The following is a 19,790-nucleotide window of genomic DNA, read 5'->3' as shown; positions in this document are numbered from 1 at the left end:
AAGCCTCAATTACATCTTTACAAATTGATATTTTTTCACCCAAATTTTGTTTTTTACATTATTATATTAGGAAGACAATCTTCCAAGTACACTAAGTACCCGTTTTTAAAATCAATTTTTTTTTTTTTTTTTCAATTTAAATTATCGAATAAACGCTTTTAAAGTTTTCAATATTTATATTTATATAATTAAAATTTTTTTGTGGTGTAATTATAAAACTTAAAATCGAATTAATAAAACAAGATTTTTTACAGAAGAAAATTTTCAAATTATTATATTTGATTATAAATTTTCATTAACTGAATTATCTATACACAGAGTAATGAATAATTAATTCAATTAGTGTTCTGCTTGAATAGTAATTATATTATATTAAATAAAGTGAAATTCTGCACAACTAAATACTGAGGATAATGAAACTGAATACAAGGCAATGGCACTAGAGCAGAGTCAACCTCAACGAATGAAGTTTAGGCCAAACTCGTTAATACACAGTCGATTGTGCACTTCTAATTATATATCAATATCAATAAATATAATATAACATTATTTTATTATTATTATTATTTAATATTTATAATTCATTATTGTTTTACTTATTAAATCTAATTGATAAGAAAGTAATATTTTAAATAAAGTTTTTCTTCTCTCAATTCCTATTTAATGAAGATTGCCTAAGCTACGCTAATTTTTTTTTCAATTTTTTCTTTAATTATTAATGATTATTTCTATGCCTGACTAGTTTTATTATAATTCATTATTATTACACACATCAATGTTTCAGAGAGTGAAAAATTGCTCTTTCAATAATTGAATAAAGTACATTAATTAAACAAATATCGAATTAATTACTCGCATGAATAGTAAAAATAATAATTGATAATAAGTAAATAATTCAAATACTCAATCGTGTACTTTATTCAATCAATAGATTAATTCATTTTTTACATTCAATAATTTACAGTATTAAAATAATAATAATAATAAATAATTATAATATTTATTAATTATATTATGATGATCATTGATTGTATAGTTAGTTAAGATAAATGTGCTCTCTATCTAAAATATTGTATTTATTTAAAATTACGTACAAGCGAATAAATTTTTATTTTTCACTTAATAAATTCCATTTAAAAAAAATAAAACAAAAAAATTGAGATTTATCCTCTTGAACTGTTAAATTAAATATTGTAGGCAATTATTTTTAAATATTTATTTTTTTCAATAATTATCCTTGACAGATCCTATACAACATTAATATAGAGATACATTATCCACTTTAATTATTATTTTTTTTTTAGTTTATTTATTTAGGTAAGCTTATTTAGTTTAATGAACACCGAGAAAGCTTATGCAATTGCTTGCTTCAACACAATTAGTATCACCGCTGCACTCTGTATAGTAACACACTCTCACCAGAATTAATCACCTTATTATTTATTATTAATCAAGTTCTTCGTCATTATTAATTCAGGTTTTATAATTCTTAAATTTCATTTAATTCAAAATTTCCATTCTCGTTTTTCAATAAAATTCTTTATGTTTTGTTTTGTCTTCTTCATACAATTACATTACAGAGATGTTTTATAATTATCATTGCATAATTTTCATTGTATTCACACCTTCTCTGTTTAATGATTTTATGAGATTTTATGAGATTCTATATTTGTATGCTTTAATTGGAATAACTGTAAGTGACGCACAATTTTAATTGTTTATCGTTAATTTATCTGTATAATACATGTACCGGGTATTTTCAATTTTAATAGAAAGAAAAAAAGTATATGGATACTAATTACAGAGGATTAAAATTTTTGTAAAAAAAATATATTTTTACTTAATCTCCAATTTGCAATATACTTCCAGTCAAAGTATTTTAATTTTAATCGTTGATTGAACTTTTTTAAGCTTGTGATTATAGCGCGTTGAAATTGGTTTTTTGTTAAAAATATATCAACATTTTTTACAAAAAATTTAATCCTTTATAAATTTGTATCTCTGAATTTTTCTTTGATAGTTTTGTATAAATTTCAATTTAAGGTACGGATATGGTGCATATTTACATCAAATTTTTCTGTTTTATATTCTTCTTTCATATTTTTACGTAAAATAATTTACATAAAAAAAAATATACTAAATAAATCTTTAAAAAATATTTGATTTACAAAAAAACTTTACATTAATAATATTAAATTTACAGTTGAACATAATATACAATAAAAATGACTATAAAAAATATTAAAAACTAAAATAAAAAAATACTTCAATAAAATGCACCATACCCCACAATATTGTTTAAATAAAATAAAAATAATATAATAGTTTTACAATATGCTTATAAAATAATAATTTATTTGTTATAAACAATCTAACAAAAACAATGCGGTGAAAAACTACAAACATAAAATATCATCCCAATTTTTCTTCTTTAGAACAAAATAATAATTAAAAAAAAATACAAACACTCGTAACAAATAGCGGTAAGTCATGACAGAGATTAAAAGTTTAAATTTATTGAATATATTTTGAATTTAATTACTGAAGGTAATAGATAACGTAGCTACCTAAACTAACAATTACAATTACATTGAGTTCTGTACAATATATAATAAGTAATTTAAGTGTAAGTAATTAATGAATTATTAATTACCATATACATATATATATACCAATTAAACAATTTATAATCTGCATATACTTGCCAACTTTCGTACTCGATAAAACATTTAACTTATTTTTATTAACATTACACTTTATTGGCTATATCATTATCAATCAATAGGCTGTCAATTACAATTATTATTATTATCATCATCAATATTATTAATCAATAATGATAATAATAACAACAATAATAGTAATCTCATTATTCTCAATTATTATTTAATTATCGCGATGCCTAACTATACATATATGATTCAATAATAATAAATATTAATAATTACACCGCGCAATACATAAGTGAGATGTAACGCAAGTGTATAAATTGATAAATTTATTTATTTATTATTTATTTAAAACAAAATTAATAGTAAGATTTACCACAATAATTATTAACCTTTAAATACTTCCAGTAACACCTATTATACTTATTATTGCTGCAGCAAAATGCATAATATCATTTGCTATTTAACTTTACGTTCATGTAATCGACAATATTTTTTTTTCCATTTTTCATTTATTTATATTTATAATTAAAATTAATAATTATTAACGATACGTGATTCTGCCTCATAGTAATGCTCTCCTAATATTTCGTTATTTTAAATACTCTTTTCATTTCTTCTATACTCTTAAGTGATTTATTTAGTTTTTAATTTTCAATTAACTTATGCCTCAAGTACCGACAGCTAAATGATTATTTTTTAGTGATGGACCATTTTTATATATAGTAATAATAATAATAATAAAAATCTAATTATGTTTATTTCACTGTGTCGTAACTCATTAACGTCGATTATTGTTTAATTTAATTAAATCAGCTTTCGAATACTTGATTAGTACTTCAATTAATGTTAATTAAATTAATTCAATTGAATACTGCGGTAACAATTAAAATAATCATGATTATTATTATTTTAAATAAAAGTTTCGACGATAAAAAAATTGTAAATTTTTTTTTAAATAAAATAAAATTACGGGCAGCGATTTTCGACTTAATGAAGGTGCAATGGTTTTTATAGTCATGACCTACTGATAATGATTGTATGAATAATGTCACTATTATTAGTATTATAGTTATAATTATTATTTATATTAATTTTATTATTATTACTGTTATGAATATTATAATGGTAATGAGGTGTAATGATCACCTTGCTGTATGACTTAAATCGTAGCAGTGAATTGTTACTCATCGGCGTGCCAGACGATTTTTTATTATTAATATAATTATTATTGTTATGAGTGTGATACAACGTATTGACAACGAACGAAGCGCACTTGATTAACCAGACGTTTGTTGCTCTTCGTTTGATCTCGTTGTTCGTGAACTTCCCTGTAATTATTGATCATAATTAGTTACTAATGACTTATTTTTTTTTCTTACAAGTAATTTTATTATAAAGAGGATGAATTTTTTAATTTGCAAGTATTTCATAATATGAATTTACCAAAATTAATTAATTATTTTTTTGCGATTAAGAAGAGAAGAAATAGAAAAAAAAAAAAAACTTTTTTTTGTTGATTTTAATCTTTAATATGATTGAAAATTAAACAATATCTTCTTGTTGTTAAACAAAAAAAAGAGTGAGTTTTTTTACTAAACGGAATATGCAGATCTTTATAAAAGGACAACGTTACGAGTAAAATGATTAAAGTCATAAAAAGAAGAAATAAAAATTGAAATTCATATCCATTGAAGCGGATAAATAATACAAAAAATAAACATCAATATTCTACAGGTTTAAAGTGAAGATATTAAAATCGAGATAGCATTTTTTTAAAATGAATCAAGCAACCATAAATAATTATAAAAAAAAATCCAGCGGTATTTAAAAATAATAAAATTACTCATTTTTATAAATAAATGAATATTAAAAAATTACCTAGTTTAGGTGTTCACAGTCCGAAGTATCCACCAATAGTAGTGGCAACAATAACGGCAAGAATAGCAAGACAAATCATGATCATGATCTTCTTCTACTCGCGGCAATAACAGACATTTAAACATTATTATTATAAATATAAACAATATATTATTACAAATAATAATCAATATAAAACGTGCTAATAATTATTGATAACATAAATTTATTGACTAATAACAGTGTGTTTTATATAAAAGATAGTTTCATTTAATATTAATTGTTACAGAACGTAATGGGCATATTGATCGCGTCCTGTAAAAATTGTCTTTTTTTCTTTCAACATATTGACGCTCTGTCCACTGCTACTCTATTCTAAAGCACTTACACATAAATCTACAAATGGCAGCAGCACCTGAAATAAATCACAGCAACAGTCGCCGTGAAATTGAATGTCAACACCTAGTTCACTCGCATATACCATGTTTATTAAGTCCGAGATGTAATATTCAACATTTACATTCATATATATATATATATATATAGCATATATATATATATATATATATATATATATATATATATATAATATCTATATATCTTCTATATGTATTTGATGTATTCGACTGCTGTTAAGTAAATACAGTATATTAATTTTGATTGTTATTATTATATAAGTATAATATATTTATGATTGACAATTCACATATTTACTAAATACACATTACATATTTTATATTAATATTTTTTCTACATAATTATTTATTTGAAATTTTTGATAATATTTTATTTATAAATGCTATTTATTTGTCTTAATTATAACAAAATTAAATGCGTAATTGTTTTAAACAATTAACAATAAATTTTTTTTTCTTCAAAGATTTTTCCATAAAATTTAATTGCACATTTTTATAAAAAATAATTTTTCACAAAATAGAGCACCGTGAAATATTATTTTATATGATATTCTGTTTCCGCTGGATCTCTTTTAAATATTATACTTTAAAATCCGATTGTAATGCAAAGCCGTAAGCTCCAATGTATATTTTTATGTATAGCACAATAGCTCAGCATTGAATTTTAAACAAAAAAAAAAAAAATTCTAAAGCCCTGCCAATTTTATTTTTAAAAATTAACTGTTAAAATTAAATTTTACAAAACAATTTTATGGTACACAGATTTTTTAACAATTAAAATAACACATCATGCATTTTGTACGTAATTAAAATCATAATAACTATAGCGAATGTATACATAAATAATATGACGTATACATTGAAATAAAAAATAATAAAGACGATGAAAAATTAAACTAAAGCACAGATAACCGTCGTTGATAAATTATTTCATGCAATAATTGTAATTTTAATTTTATTATTTTCAATTAAAATAATCAATGTAGCATTTTAAAAGAATTTTTCATTTTAATTTGAAGAATTTAATCGTAATTTAAAGAGAATAAATTGATAACATTTCATTTTTTAAATGTACACAGACAAAATATTAACTTGAATCAAGTAAATATTTTTAAAGAACTTTATCTTGATTTGAGTGGAAAAAATCTTAGTTTAATACATTTTTCTTGGTTTAATAATTTTTCATCTTGATTCAAGACAATTAAACCCTTCAAAATTATTCTTTTGGTTCAAGAATTTCCCTCTTGATTCAAGTTTTATCAGTGCAAGTATAAAAAACCAAAATTGCAGTATGCGTAATACAATCAATTATTAAATCCTTTTCACTTTACAACATCGATAATAATAATAATAATAATAATAATAATAATAATAATAATAATAATAATAATAATAATAATAATAATAATTACTCAAATAAAATACAATGATAATAATATAAAGTTATAATAAAGAGCAGGGATAAACATAAATATCCAATGGATACTTACTGATAAATCTTGGAGGCATACAACGAAACTATGTACAAAATCTTGAGGTTCTTGAATAGTATTTGCCTTGCTTCCTTGTAACAATCAAGCATTATAATCACTCATAACCTTAACTAACTCCATTCAAACACCGTTTAATAAAATGTATTCCCGTACTTACTACTGTATACTGTATACAATCGCAACTATTAAATATTTAATCAAGTACCGTTTGTTGAAATAATAATTCATTGTTTTACATATCTGTACAATGTGAATTATCCTAAATTCATGTTTACTTTTAGTTTATTACATAAAACACATAAGCCAGTTTTTATCAATCAATATTTTTCTTTTGTGTTCTCACGCTACACTAGTTTATATTTTATATTATTAATGCTGAAATTTATGTAGAGTATTGCGTGATAATTGTTAACGTATATTGAGGATTATCTCTATTAAATTTATCATTTTATTTAACTTATTTTATTATCGCTTTATTTCATCAAACCATTCACGCAATTATTCTTTCATCCGTAAGTACCAATACAATACAATTTATTTCAAATTCACTCTCTTTTTTTTTCTCTCTCTCTCTCTCTTTTGACTTTAATATTTACGAATTTATTTACATTTTAAATAAATTTCAATAAAAAATTTTTTTTTAATAAATAAATATAATAGTGTATATTACGTATTACATTTACCATGTGTATATTTTATTAATAATTTTTTTCAACGAAAATGAAGATGTCAGAACGTAATCAATTTTTTTTTTTTCGTGATACAAAAAGACGAATATTAAAGCCATTTATTTTATTTTATTTATTTATTTTTTTTTTTTAAAGAAAGGGAAACATTCGTGATGAAAAATAGAAGAGTAGATTTACGAGGATTAGGTTGATCTCTAGCGTGTTTGCTTGTCATAACGATCAGTTATGACAAGTTTAACTCGAAAAGAAGGACTAAACTCGAATAAAAGTACTAAATAAATAAAATAAAACAATATATAAAGATACAGTTGAGGGAACGTAAAATAAAGTAAAGTCTGAGTGTAGAAACAGCTTGTGATACATTTTAAATTACAAATAGACTGCAATTAATATCACAAGGACTGTTAAAAGTTAAATACTTAATTATACAGACGATAACTTTGCGGTTGGAATTTATAATCAACTTTATTATTACGTCATTTCATCTTCATTTTCACTCGTAGAACTTTTAACCCATAACTACTGTACCGAGCTAAAAATGTTATAATTTTATTTCTAGTTCAATTAAAATTAGAATTAAAGTTAGAATAGAAAAAAAATTTATTTGAGTGGTGACGTTTAACTGTTTTAGTGAGATTTTTTTTTTTTTTTTGAAGGGCTTACTTATTACGTTAAACTAACAACTAAAATAACAATTAAAATGATGACCGCTACTGTCAGGCAAACTATTATCAGGATCATTTTCTGTAAAAACAAAAATAAATAATAAATTTTCTTGAGAAAAACTAATTTTGAACCACGGTCAAAAAATTCCAAACTATAAGTTTTTAATTAAATGTAATTATTTATTTAAAATGACACATTAGTAATAAAATAAAAATAGCACTTTACTTCTTTCATTTTTTCTAAATTAAATTTTTTACTTATTTTTCTGTGAGATTTCTTACTGCGATAAATTTTTCATTGTTTTAAGTCAAATTTTGAACTTAATATGCCACTTGATAGTTAATTATTTGTCAAAATAAATTATTCAGTGAAACTATTTCCAAATGGAATAAAGTTGAGAAGTTTTACTTCCCGAGTTTAAAATATCAAGTTTACATTGGACACACATTAATTTTAAATATTTTAAAAAGTGGATATTTAATATCAGAAAAATAGCAATGCCGTGTTTTTTTATTGAAAGTTATTTATAAAAATAATCAAACCGTTGAAACAAAGAGTTTCACCGTGTTCAAAATCGATAGTTTAACCTTGTAATCAAACCGCGAGCAATTGACGAGTATATGTGATTTGAGCGGACAATAAAACAGTAAAATCTGAATTTCAATCTAAATTCAAATCAATAACAAAAAAATCGTAATTTTCTCTTCGCTATGGGACTTTGCATGAGTAAAACAATGAAAAATCGACAAGTCGAAAATAATTTCGGTATGCAATTAAAATGCCAGTTTTATTTTACGCCTGCAATAAATTTGTAGAAAATTTATTTGTAGCTATTTTAAAAACTCATGATTAAACATTTTAAATGTAAAACAAAAAATTTTATTTATTTAAGCTCAATAATTAATTATTAATGATTGACTTTTCAATAAAAAAGTAATTATCAGCTACTGCAAATTTTTATAACAATGTTTGAAATTTTTTGACCGTGTAAAAAAAAAAATTAAAAAATGAAATGAAAATATCCGATCACCAGTGTTACGAACTTCGAGAAAACTTCTAATTAAAAAAAAAAAAAAATTTAAATTAAGTAAATAAATGTAGAAAGGCCTTATTTACAAACTTTATTTAGATTAATAAATAATTAACAAACTTGTTGAATAAGGCAATCTCGATACCCGTCTGCGTCTCACTTAGACTTTGAGACATGTAATAACTGATTCTAACTAAGGATTTTCCCTATATATAATATTCGAGTTCTCGAAGCACGAAACAGTTTGTTTAAAAGCTTGTTTTAGTTACTGTTTTGAATACAGAAATGTTTGGTTAACTATATTTGCTTGTTGTTAATAAGCTTGCACTAAAACGACACAAATGATACGCTTAATTATCGTAACGGTCGCAATTGTTATTACAATAAAAAGTTGTTAAATGTTTATTTGAGTTATATTAAATAAGATACTTAGTAAATACAGGAAATAAATCAAGCAAAGGACTCAAGGAGTCTAGTTATTTATTTTTTTATATTTTTTATATCTCAGGAATTTAAATCGTCCGCCTCGTCCGTCTACATTTTTGTCAATAATTATAATTGTTATCCTTAGATTAGTCTCTACTTTTTAGGTAGATTTTGTTAGAAATCTAACTATTGCATTAGTCCTCATGGTGGAATTTTCACCTGATTTTGCTATCATATGTCATAATTAGTCAAATAAGTTCCAAAAACACCATTGGTTAAAAAATTTATATATGTATGTATATATATGTAATATAACCAGCCTTGTCATTAGGATATCTCGAAAAGTTTTCAACCGATCTTGATGAAACTTGGTACACATATTTTTTGGGTAATTACCGAGGTCGAGTTCGAAAATGAGCAAAATCGGTTAATTAGTTTAGAAATGGCGGCCATTTAAAATTTTCAAAATTTCAAGTTTTGTAACTTTAACCGTGAATAACTTTTGACTGACAGAAAAGAGCTCATTTCTGGAAACTTTATGGTGAAGCTGATTATATTACCTTCAATTTGACCTATAACACTTATACTTTATGAAGATTTTCATTAATTTTATGGGCCATTCAAAAATTTTAAAATAATGAAAACTTTTTTTCAAATGTCGTTTTTTTAGAATGACTTTTAAACAGCTTTACCGACCGATTTCAAAAATTAATCAGCTCTTAACATCAAAAAACCACGTCGATCGCCGCCGGACCGGTCAAAATCGCTTGATTCGTTTGTGAGATATCGTTGACGAAAAAAATCGAAAAAAGCGTTTTTTTTAAACAAATTCCGAAATTTTTTATCTGATCAATTCACGGTTTGAAATTCATCATAGAATTCAAAAAAACTGCATCGACTGTTGTCAACTACGTGATAATCGGTTAACTCGTTTAAAAGTTATAGCGGATTGAAAATTTAAAAATTACATAAACATTTTTTATTCAACAAATTAAATAACACGAATAAAGAAAATCCCATATCACATGAAATCTACCTTCCATTTCGGGTGAGGCCGAATGGCATTTTTTACTTTAATATTTAGATTTATATTGATTTTTTTTATAATAATTTTTGTTAAAAATAGAGAAGGCAATTGAAGGAGACGAGGCAAACTCACGAATGATTAGACATTACACAATGGTTTAATTCAATGAATTTAGTGATAAAAGCATTAATGTAAAGTCGGTATTGCAATTTGCTTATAACACTCGGCAGCTTCATTATTTTTTCAATTAAAACAAAAAATTATTAATCGGTTTAGTTAAATCAGTTGGATTTTAATTAGGCCCTTTTTATTTTCTTATTTAAATGATTTAATTAATTATTGTTCTACTCACGGATAAAACTCCAAATAATTAGATAAAATTAATAAAAAATTATTGACAGATTATTTTTATAACAAAAAAATAATTTTAAATAAATTTTTATAAATTATTTCAACAGCTGATAGAATTTTCGAAACATTATTTATATATTTGCTATTTAGTTTCAGTAGCTATGTATAGATCGAAGATAACAATCAATAATAAATAACAGTAATAGACAATTATTAATTATTAATCATCAATAAATAATTAGTCTGCTCTACGATAAATTACTATGTCAGATTTCACAAACTTATAATATACTTTGGCGATTTATTAATAAGTGTTATGCTAATAAGTTTTGTTAGTATGTAAAATGTATATAAGTGAGGCTCAGAAAAATTATTTTCTTTCACGGTTGAAAATTGTTCTAAAAATTATCTTAATTGCTCAATTCTACACAGAATTTTGCGGAATTTTATTTTCTTACCTTAATAATATATTTTTTTTTATTTTTTTAATTTAAAATACTTGATAAATTTATAAAAGATTTAATTATCTAAGAAAAACTCTGAGTAGAAAAAAATTTAACAAATCCCGTTAAATATACTTTGGATTAAAATTTATAATTTAAACGTTAATGTAAATTAAAATGCAAAAATAATTGTATATTATTTCAAATTAACTCATGAAAAAAAACTTATCAAAATTTCTTGTAGATAATTTTTTTTTTTTTTTTTTTTTTTTTTAATAAGATTATGTATTTTAATATAAAAAAAAATGTTTTCTATTTTTAAGACTGTAATTATACAATAATAAATAAATGAATAATTATTTAAATCGATTGTGCATTTACAATGTCCCAAGCGGCACAAAAATTTTTTTGGTGATGTATTGTTTAATTTAAGTTGACAATTATAAATTTTTGAATTCTTGTTAAATAAAATTCCCCAAAAAGTCAACATTTTTTTTTTTGTGACGCTTGAAATGGAATTATAAATCACGCGGCTAATTATTTCTACTCGATATTAATTAATTTGTTGGAATAGTTGAAAAGTACACTTACTTAAATTAATAATAACTATCGTTAATTTCACACAAAATAAGTGTGAGAAAAAATTTCTAATTTTAAATCTCTTCTAAACAATTGACGGATTTATCTAAAACTTTTTTGAAATCTATGCTAAAACACCGAAGGCTTGCCAATTCTAAATTTCAATTAATTAGTTTAAAAAATTTTTTTCTATTTGTTATGTCACCGGCATCATGATTTAAATTTTAGTTATTGTAATTAATATTATTATTATTATTGTTATTATTATTATTAGATTTATTAACATTATTTTGAGTTAATAATTCTTCGCATTCCATTCTCTCTTTTACTCATATCTCCACTCGGTAGCTTAAAAGATCGGAATGAACGACAGCAGAACGGAGATTAGTATGGTGGCGAGAATAACGACGCAGATCATAATGAGGATCATTTTCTGTGGACAAAAAGGACAAGTTATGTCTAGTGTGTTTTATGCATGGCCATTTTATGACCACACATACTAATGAAAATAATCCTGTTTTAATTAATTACTCAGAAGAGAAACAAAAAAATTTAATAATCAAAAAAAGAAAAGAGAGAGAGAGGAATGGAAAAAAATTATTTTTTAAAAAATGTGTATCTAAAAACGGCGTTTGTGTAATCTGTTGTTTAATTACTCATGCGTATGTTTAGAAAAACATTCCTAATTGAACATACAATTTAAAAAATTTATTTGAAAGAGAGATTAATTGTTTTTTCTTAAATACTACATTTCAAATTATTGTTTTAATGAGCATTATTGTTTCCATGCTTTTGTGGTAGGAGTTCATAGTTAAATATGTAGAAATATAAATAAAGAAAAATGTAATAAAAACTATGAAATTTATTAACAAGGATGCACTTAATACTTTTACTAACTAATAAATTTCACTCGAAAAAAAAAAAGAAGAAAAACAGTTGCTGTAAAATGACCAAGTCTTTGTGCAACATAGAGAAAAAAATGAATTTTTTATTTTTTCTTAAATGTTAATTGGATAAAAAATGTTTTCTATGTAAAATTTCATTATTTTGTTTTTTTAACTTCCCGATCAGAAAATTGAAAATTTGTGTGTGTGTATCTGTAAGTTTGGCCGTATGTAAACTGCTTATAACTTTTGAACGGTTTGACCGATTGGAAACAAACTAGTGGCATTTTAAAGAGTTCCACACTGATAGAAGGATTTAGTTCTATTTAATAAGATTTAGTAACAGATACTGAATGATTTAGTAATAGATACTAAATGATTTAGTAACAAACCTTTCATTACCAAATATTTAGTAATAGGTACTAAATCATTTATTAAAGCCTATTTAGTTTCACCAAATAAATATTTAGTAGTATTTAACAAATGATTTATTGCTACTCAATAAATCGTTTATTGGTATCAAAGAAATTAATTTTTTAACTAATTTTAGCTTGTAACCTAACTTTTTAACTTAAAATAAATAAAAATAATTAAAATAAATAATTTTAAGTAAAAATATAAGGTATTATAAAGTAAAGAATCTCATTAAATTATATTTTTTTGTTTGAGATATTTATAAAATTTAAAATCAAACAAGTTTTTAACATATCAATAATAGACAAATTAAAAAATGTAAACTAAATTCCACTGAGAAGAGACATAAATAGAAGACATTTATTGGGAGTATGTGTGTTTTCAAAGGTTTAATAAATCTCCCAAAATCGAGCTGAATAAAATAATCTAAGTTAGTGAATAGATTATGTATCACATAAACATTGGATTAAAGTATAGCCATCTACCGACAATACTTGCTAAATAAATATTTAGTACCTGTTACTAAATATTATTTAGTGGAACTAAATATTTATTTCCATGTAATAAGGTTTTGTTCATATAAAGAAATAATTTATTAAGCTGTAACAAATAATATTGATGGGTACAAAATATTTGTTTCTCCCAAATAAATTAATTAAACTTTTGTTACTAAATCAGTTTAGTACTCTGTACTAAATCATTCTATCAGTGCATCGGTTTGGACGTGTAGATTCTGAGAAATCCAAAAAAAACGATAAAAAAAATTTTTTTCAAATGTGGTTTTTTTTGGAATACCTTTTAAACGGCTTTACCGACTGATTCCAAAAATTAATCAGCTCTTAACATTAAAAAAACCACGTCGATCGCCGCCAGTCCTATCAAAATTGGTTGATTCGTTTGTGAGATATCGTTGTAGAAAAAAATTGAAAAAAAATTCTAATCTGACTAGTTCACGCTTTCAGATTCTTTAAAAAGTACAAAAAACTATCTTGAATGCCGTAAACCGCGAAAAAATCGGTTGATTCATTCAAAAGTTATTGCAGTTTGAAAATTTATAAAATAGTGTTCTATTAAACTCGTATCAGACTTTCGAGCTCGAACATACAACAGCTATCTTTTTAAGCTCGAAGAGCTCAAAATAATATAAAAATAAAATAAGTGAAATATTGAGCGCTTAGTTATAGAATTAGCGGGAAGTTGCAGGGATGACCTTTAGAGTCAACCGTTTTCCTAATTTTTTTTATTATATTTCATTGAATATCATAGAATGTTTGTAAAGTTAGCTACCATTGAACATTCAAGATCATACAGTTAAAAAAAAAATTAACAACAACAACAACAACAATAATAATAATAATAATAATAATAATAATAATAATAATAATAATAATAATAGTTGTAATAGCAGTTAAAGTACCTATTCATGCACGTATGCGTAAGAAATATAGTAATGAGCGTCTAACGACACTAATGCTTGCAAGTAATATTTCTCTTGTATTACTTACTTCGTAGCAGTAACATCTCATTTCTATAGAAGCAAGACATTACATTAAGATATCACTTTTTTTTATTGCAAATTGTTATCTTTTATTATTCGTAACTCTCAATTCAAATTTATCTACTTTTAAAATTACCGCATTTATATTTTATTTATTTGCCTCCGTTATTACATTTTTAATAACTAATAGCTGCAAGTACTTGAGTCTACCACAGTAAAGTTTTCTAACACACACTCGGTACAAAACATTTAAGGGTATTGTACAACACCAGTAACATAAATAATATTTTATCGTAATTATAATTTTAAATACTTGTCAGTTGACGGCATGAAAAATGTTATTAAAGTTCAACTTTGATATTATAGTGTGTAATGAATTCAAATAGTGTCAAATTTAATTAAGTTGAATTTTTAATTAAATATAAATAAAAATTTGCAAAACTAATAGTGTATAAAATTGATGATTGATTTGCTTTTACAAGAGATTATATTATCATGTATGCCATAATATATTTTTCATCTTTATGACACCATAAATCTTTATTACTATCTTTAATACACACCTCAGACAGTAAATTTTAAATTATCTACAAGCATGGCGATGTATTTTTTAAGCGCCTTAAAAAAAAAAAAAAAAAAAAAAAAAAGACACTCATTAAAAATAAAAACGACAAGTATTTAAAATAAAAAATAATTATTAAATAGTTAAAAGATAAGATAATAAAAGCTGAAAGGTTGAAGGGAGTATCTGCATGAGGTTTAAAAATTCTATGACATTTAATGTCGATCAATCGTTTAACTCTTAAGAAGTAAGAGAGAAAAGCACAGCTGAGTAGCTCGGACGGGAAATAGGACAAGTGAGGGCACTACGAGATGGGAATAATCTTTAGTTTTACGATATGTGTTTATAAGACACTGTTATTGCTATAAGTTATAATATATAATATAGACATTGAACGCGCAGTAGAAGATTGCAGCATAACGTAGTCGAGTAGTATAGAAAAATCGATCGATTCAATTATTTATACATTTATCTTAATATCTCAATATCTTTATACTCGAGAATATTTAATATAAACAATGAATCAGTGTCATTTAATAAATAACAGCAGTGTTTACCTTGCGCGCCTTTGACTGATATTCTTTGGCCTTCTTCAACTGACCATGAGCTTGACCAACGTGGTCAACTGTTTGTGTGACGCAGTATTCAATCCGGTCCACCAACTCACCCTGCCAAAGCGCGCACAGGATCCAGGACAGGATGGATTTTGTTTCGATTTGGGGGATCAGTTTTGGGACGGTTCATTTTTAGTTGGAAGATCGTAGAGAACTCGACCGTCCGGTTGGGTTATCAATTTTTGGTTTCAATAGTAGTAGCAGCAATAGTTGTAGTAGTAGTAGTAGTAGTTACAATAAATAGTATAAAAAGCAACACCAACATACAACGAGTTTGTATTTGTGTTTAATGCGCGAATATCAGGTAATTGTTGTTAAAAGGATTAGTTTGTAATAGTTAAAGTTAATGTAAAAAAAGGTATTGGTTTTGGTAAATCGAGTAGAACAATTTAAAGGATCCCACAGTTATTAATTGCGTGGACGCACACGCACACACATACATAACACAGATATTTATATATTAATGTACAATGGAGACGGTTTTAATTGTCAGTTTTCATAATAAAATAATTAGATGGTTGGTTAATATTTTTTTTACATCATGACAATATTAGCGTTTAGTTTCGTATGTTTTTTTTTTTGTTATTTTATATTTTTTTTTTTGTTGCAGAGTGAAACAGAGCAGTAGTGGACAGAAACAAACAATGAGCACACTCATATTAAAAGGAAACACAGATTAGTAATAAATATTAAAATTTTATAAATATAAATACGAGTTTTCAAAAAAAATTTTTTTTAAAAATATTTCATATTATATTGATTTAAAAATCGGTATTTATATTTATAAATAAATATTAGGTTTACCAAAGCATCAAACACACACGTAATGAATACAAATAATGTTACGTAAATATATATAGATAGATGTATTATTTATACACATTTAAATGGATGGTGTTTTATTAACGCCGTTTTATTATAATTAATATATTATTTGAGGTGTCAATAGTAAAATATAGATGAAAGATAAAAAAAATAAAATGAGCGGTAATGAGGGTTGATGAGAAAAGGAGAGAAGGAGGGTGTAAATTTGTGTTAGATAGTTTTTATTTAGGAACCGATGGAATTGAGTGGGTGATTTATTGATCGATGGGCGCGGGATTTTGGGAAGGACAAATGGAGATGGGTTGAGAAGGACAAAGGAGGAAAAAGGAGAGGAAGAAAAAAAGTGACCAATTAGATGTGGATGAACACAAAATTTAATATTATTTTGGGGGGGACTCACCCGTCGGGCTTTGCTTTGATACTTGAGTGCTTTTTTGGTGTCCTGCGTGGCCGTCTGCACGTAGTCGACCGCGTGCTCCACGTGATATTCTATGCGATCTATCATCTCGCCCTAAAAAGGCACGCGGCGCGACCCCACAGCGAAAAAGATAAGAATGTTAGTTTCTGATGCTTAAATATTTTTTTAGTTTCATGCGTGAGTTTGTTAATACTTTTTTGGTGCTTAATTATGCAGTCTGACTTTGATAAACTGTTTATTTACCAACGAATAATTTTTTTTATCAAACTCTAAATTGATGAGAATAATTGCTGTAAAATTTAGGTAAAAAATTTTTTTTTTTTGTAATCTGACTGTATAATTAATTTTATAGATTTAATAAAAAAGAAAAGATGTTTGTTTTTTTAATGGGTAATTTAAAAAAATTTTTTTGAAATTTAGAAATTAATTAACATGCAATAGAGTAATTTTTTAGTTTGGAATAAATATTGTTAATTAATTAATTAATTAATAGATCTTTTAATTATTAATTTATCCAGCCTTTTCAATTTTTTATTTACAATAGAAATTTTTGCAAGTAAAAAAGTTTCAAAGAATAGATAAAAAAAAATAGTAGATAATTTGGAGTAAAATTAGCGAAATTAATTGATTATAAATTAAAAAATTAGTATGAATAAAATGAAATAAAATTAGCTTTCCCCGAAAATAGCGGCGCCGCGCGTCCATTATACGCAATCGATACTAAATTTTCCATTGATATTCAATAAACCAAAACGAGGAATCAAATTACGGAATTATTGATAATTAATATTGATTACAAAAACAATAATTAAAGCAACATACGCGGGTTTGTTAAGTAATTAATTTACGCTGCTATTAGTGAATATGAATACGAAAATTAAAATTTGTCTGATTGATTAATTTAATGTCAAACACGGTTAAATTTTCACGGGCTCACGCTGTTGACTTTTATTCATAATTATATTAAATAAATAATTTATCGGTTAATTCCGGCCACAAGACATTTCAAGCTATCAAATTAAAAAGGGGACAATTACATTTTAATTTAGTATTATTTATCTTCTATATCAAAACCATATGTTTGTCACGACTTTTAATTAAATTAACAATAATCAAGAATTAATAGTTTAATTATTCACTATTAATTAATTTTTTTATGTCAAACATATGATTTCATTTAACTGTAATTAAAATTTCAATTAATGTTGTTTCAGTACCGAAATAAATTGAATTTAATTAAACATTTTAATAAATCATTTTATTTAGCCGCTACCTTTGTGATAAATGAATAAATAATTATAGTAATTTTTTTGAGTACTTGGAAGAACAGACTAGAGTTTAAAGAATTATTTAATATCTCAGTAGTAGAATTTAATATCTTAAAAGTTTTCAACAAATTTTAATTCAAAGGTAACGGCGTTTTATTTAATCACGTGAAAATAATTACTGCAAATAATTATAAACAAACTAATAAATCTTACCTGGCTCTCGACTAACATTGCCATATCCATAAACATATCGTGAAGTTCCCTGATTGAATTTTCGAGTTTTATAATGTCAGCATGACGTGCTTCAATATCAGCAAGGGTCTGTTTGGCTTGTTGCGTTTCCATAATTATCTATTAACATAAAATAAAAAGAAATAACCACTCATTTAGGTCAAATATTGGATTATTTGTTGAGGTAAATATTAAAATTTATTTTTGCTGAAAATAGAGTATTGATTTTAATTTTATCGCTTGTTTTAATTTTTAAATTAATAAAAAAAAAAATTACTAAAATATTACTTGAAATAATATTAAAAAAAAAAAAAAAAAAAACAATTTAATAATAATAAATAAAAAAAAAAAGTTTTAATAATTTTTATAAGTATTCAATAAACTTTATTAAGATTATGTGAGGAAAGTTTAAACTTAGAAACTTTTTATTTGTAATTTTTATAATGAACTTAATTTAAATTCTATTATCAATAAATAAATTAAAAAAAAAAAAATTGGGAAACCGGTTGACCCTGAAGGCCATCCCTGCAACTTCCCGCTACTTTCGTAATTAAGCGCTCAAAATTACACTTATTACGTTTTTGAGCTCTTCGAGCTCAAAAATATAATTTTCGTGTAGTTTTGAGCTCTCCGAGCTCAAAAGTCTGATGGAAGTTTAATAAAACACTATTTTTTGAATTTTCAAACCGCAATAACTTTTGAATAAGTGTACCGATTTTCACGCGGTTGGCGGCATTCGACGCAATTTTCTGAATTCTACAATATATTTTCAAACCCAAATTGATTAGACCGGAAATTTCGGTGTAATTCGAAAAAAACACTTTTTTTCGATTTCTTTCGTCAACGATAACTCACGAACGAATCAACCGATTTTGACCAGCTTGGTGGTGATCGATGTGATTTTCCGATGTTAAGAGCTGATTAGTTTTTGGAATTGATCGGTCAAGCCGTTTGAAAGTTATTCGAAAAAAACCACATTAAAAAAAATTTTTTTTCGCGGTTTTTTTAAGATTTCTCAAAATCTATCGGTCCGAATCGGTCTAACTTGTATTGAAAATCTAAGTTTAGTTGAATTTTTTCAAATGGCACCAACCGCGATCAAATCGGTCAAGCCGTTCAAAAGTTATGAGAGGTTTACACACACACACACATATATATATATATATATATATATACAGATATACAGATACCATCGCGGGAATAGTCAAGGAAGCTTTGTAGGACCTCAAAACGTCGAGATCTGATGAAAACTCGATTTTCGAAAAACGGGGTGAAAACAATAACTTCCCGATTTTTGAAAATTTTCAATTTTCTTAGCGGGAAGTTAAAAATTAATACAAGTCAGAAAAATATAATTTTTTAGAAAAAAATCAAATTTAATAATGATCATTATTAAATGAATAAAATTATGGAAATAGAAAAAAAAT

General features: G+C 24.7%; 1 protein-coding gene across 11 annotated transcripts in view; it reads right to left on the bottom strand.

Moving 5' to 3' along the window:
• Positions 1-3,308: 3,308 nt before the first annotated feature.
• LOC123272678 (syntaxin-1A) overlaps positions 3,309-19,790 on the bottom strand; it is a 61,102-nt gene continuing 44,620 nt past the window's right edge. For 2 of the 11 annotated variants that reach the window (XM_044739643.1, XM_044739688.1), the window contains exons 7-10: positions 18,346-18,483; positions 16,847-16,957; positions 4,551-4,644; positions 3,309-4,000 (exon numbers count right to left, since the gene is read on the bottom strand). In XM_044739643.1, the coding sequence (XP_044595578.1) occupies positions 4,564-4,644; positions 16,847-16,957; positions 18,346-18,483 (330 nt within the window). In that variant the 3' untranslated portion in view covers positions 3,309-4,000; positions 4,551-4,563. Of the gene's footprint in view, positions 4,001-4,550; positions 4,645-7,259; positions 7,872-11,883; positions 12,083-15,564; positions 15,676-16,846; positions 16,958-18,345; positions 18,484-19,790 lie in introns of those variants that run through there. The other 9 variants (XM_044739659.1, XM_044739706.1, XM_044739652.1 and 6 more) reach the window with 7 other exon arrangements.

This window comes from Cotesia glomerata, linkage group LG1 (genome assembly GCF_020080835.1).
Source record: "Cotesia glomerata isolate CgM1 linkage group LG1, MPM_Cglom_v2.3, whole genome shotgun sequence".
NCBI classification, from domain to species: Eukaryota; Metazoa; Arthropoda; class Insecta; order Hymenoptera; family Braconidae; genus Cotesia; species Cotesia glomerata.
This window is presented reverse-complemented; position numbering and strand designations above follow the sequence as displayed.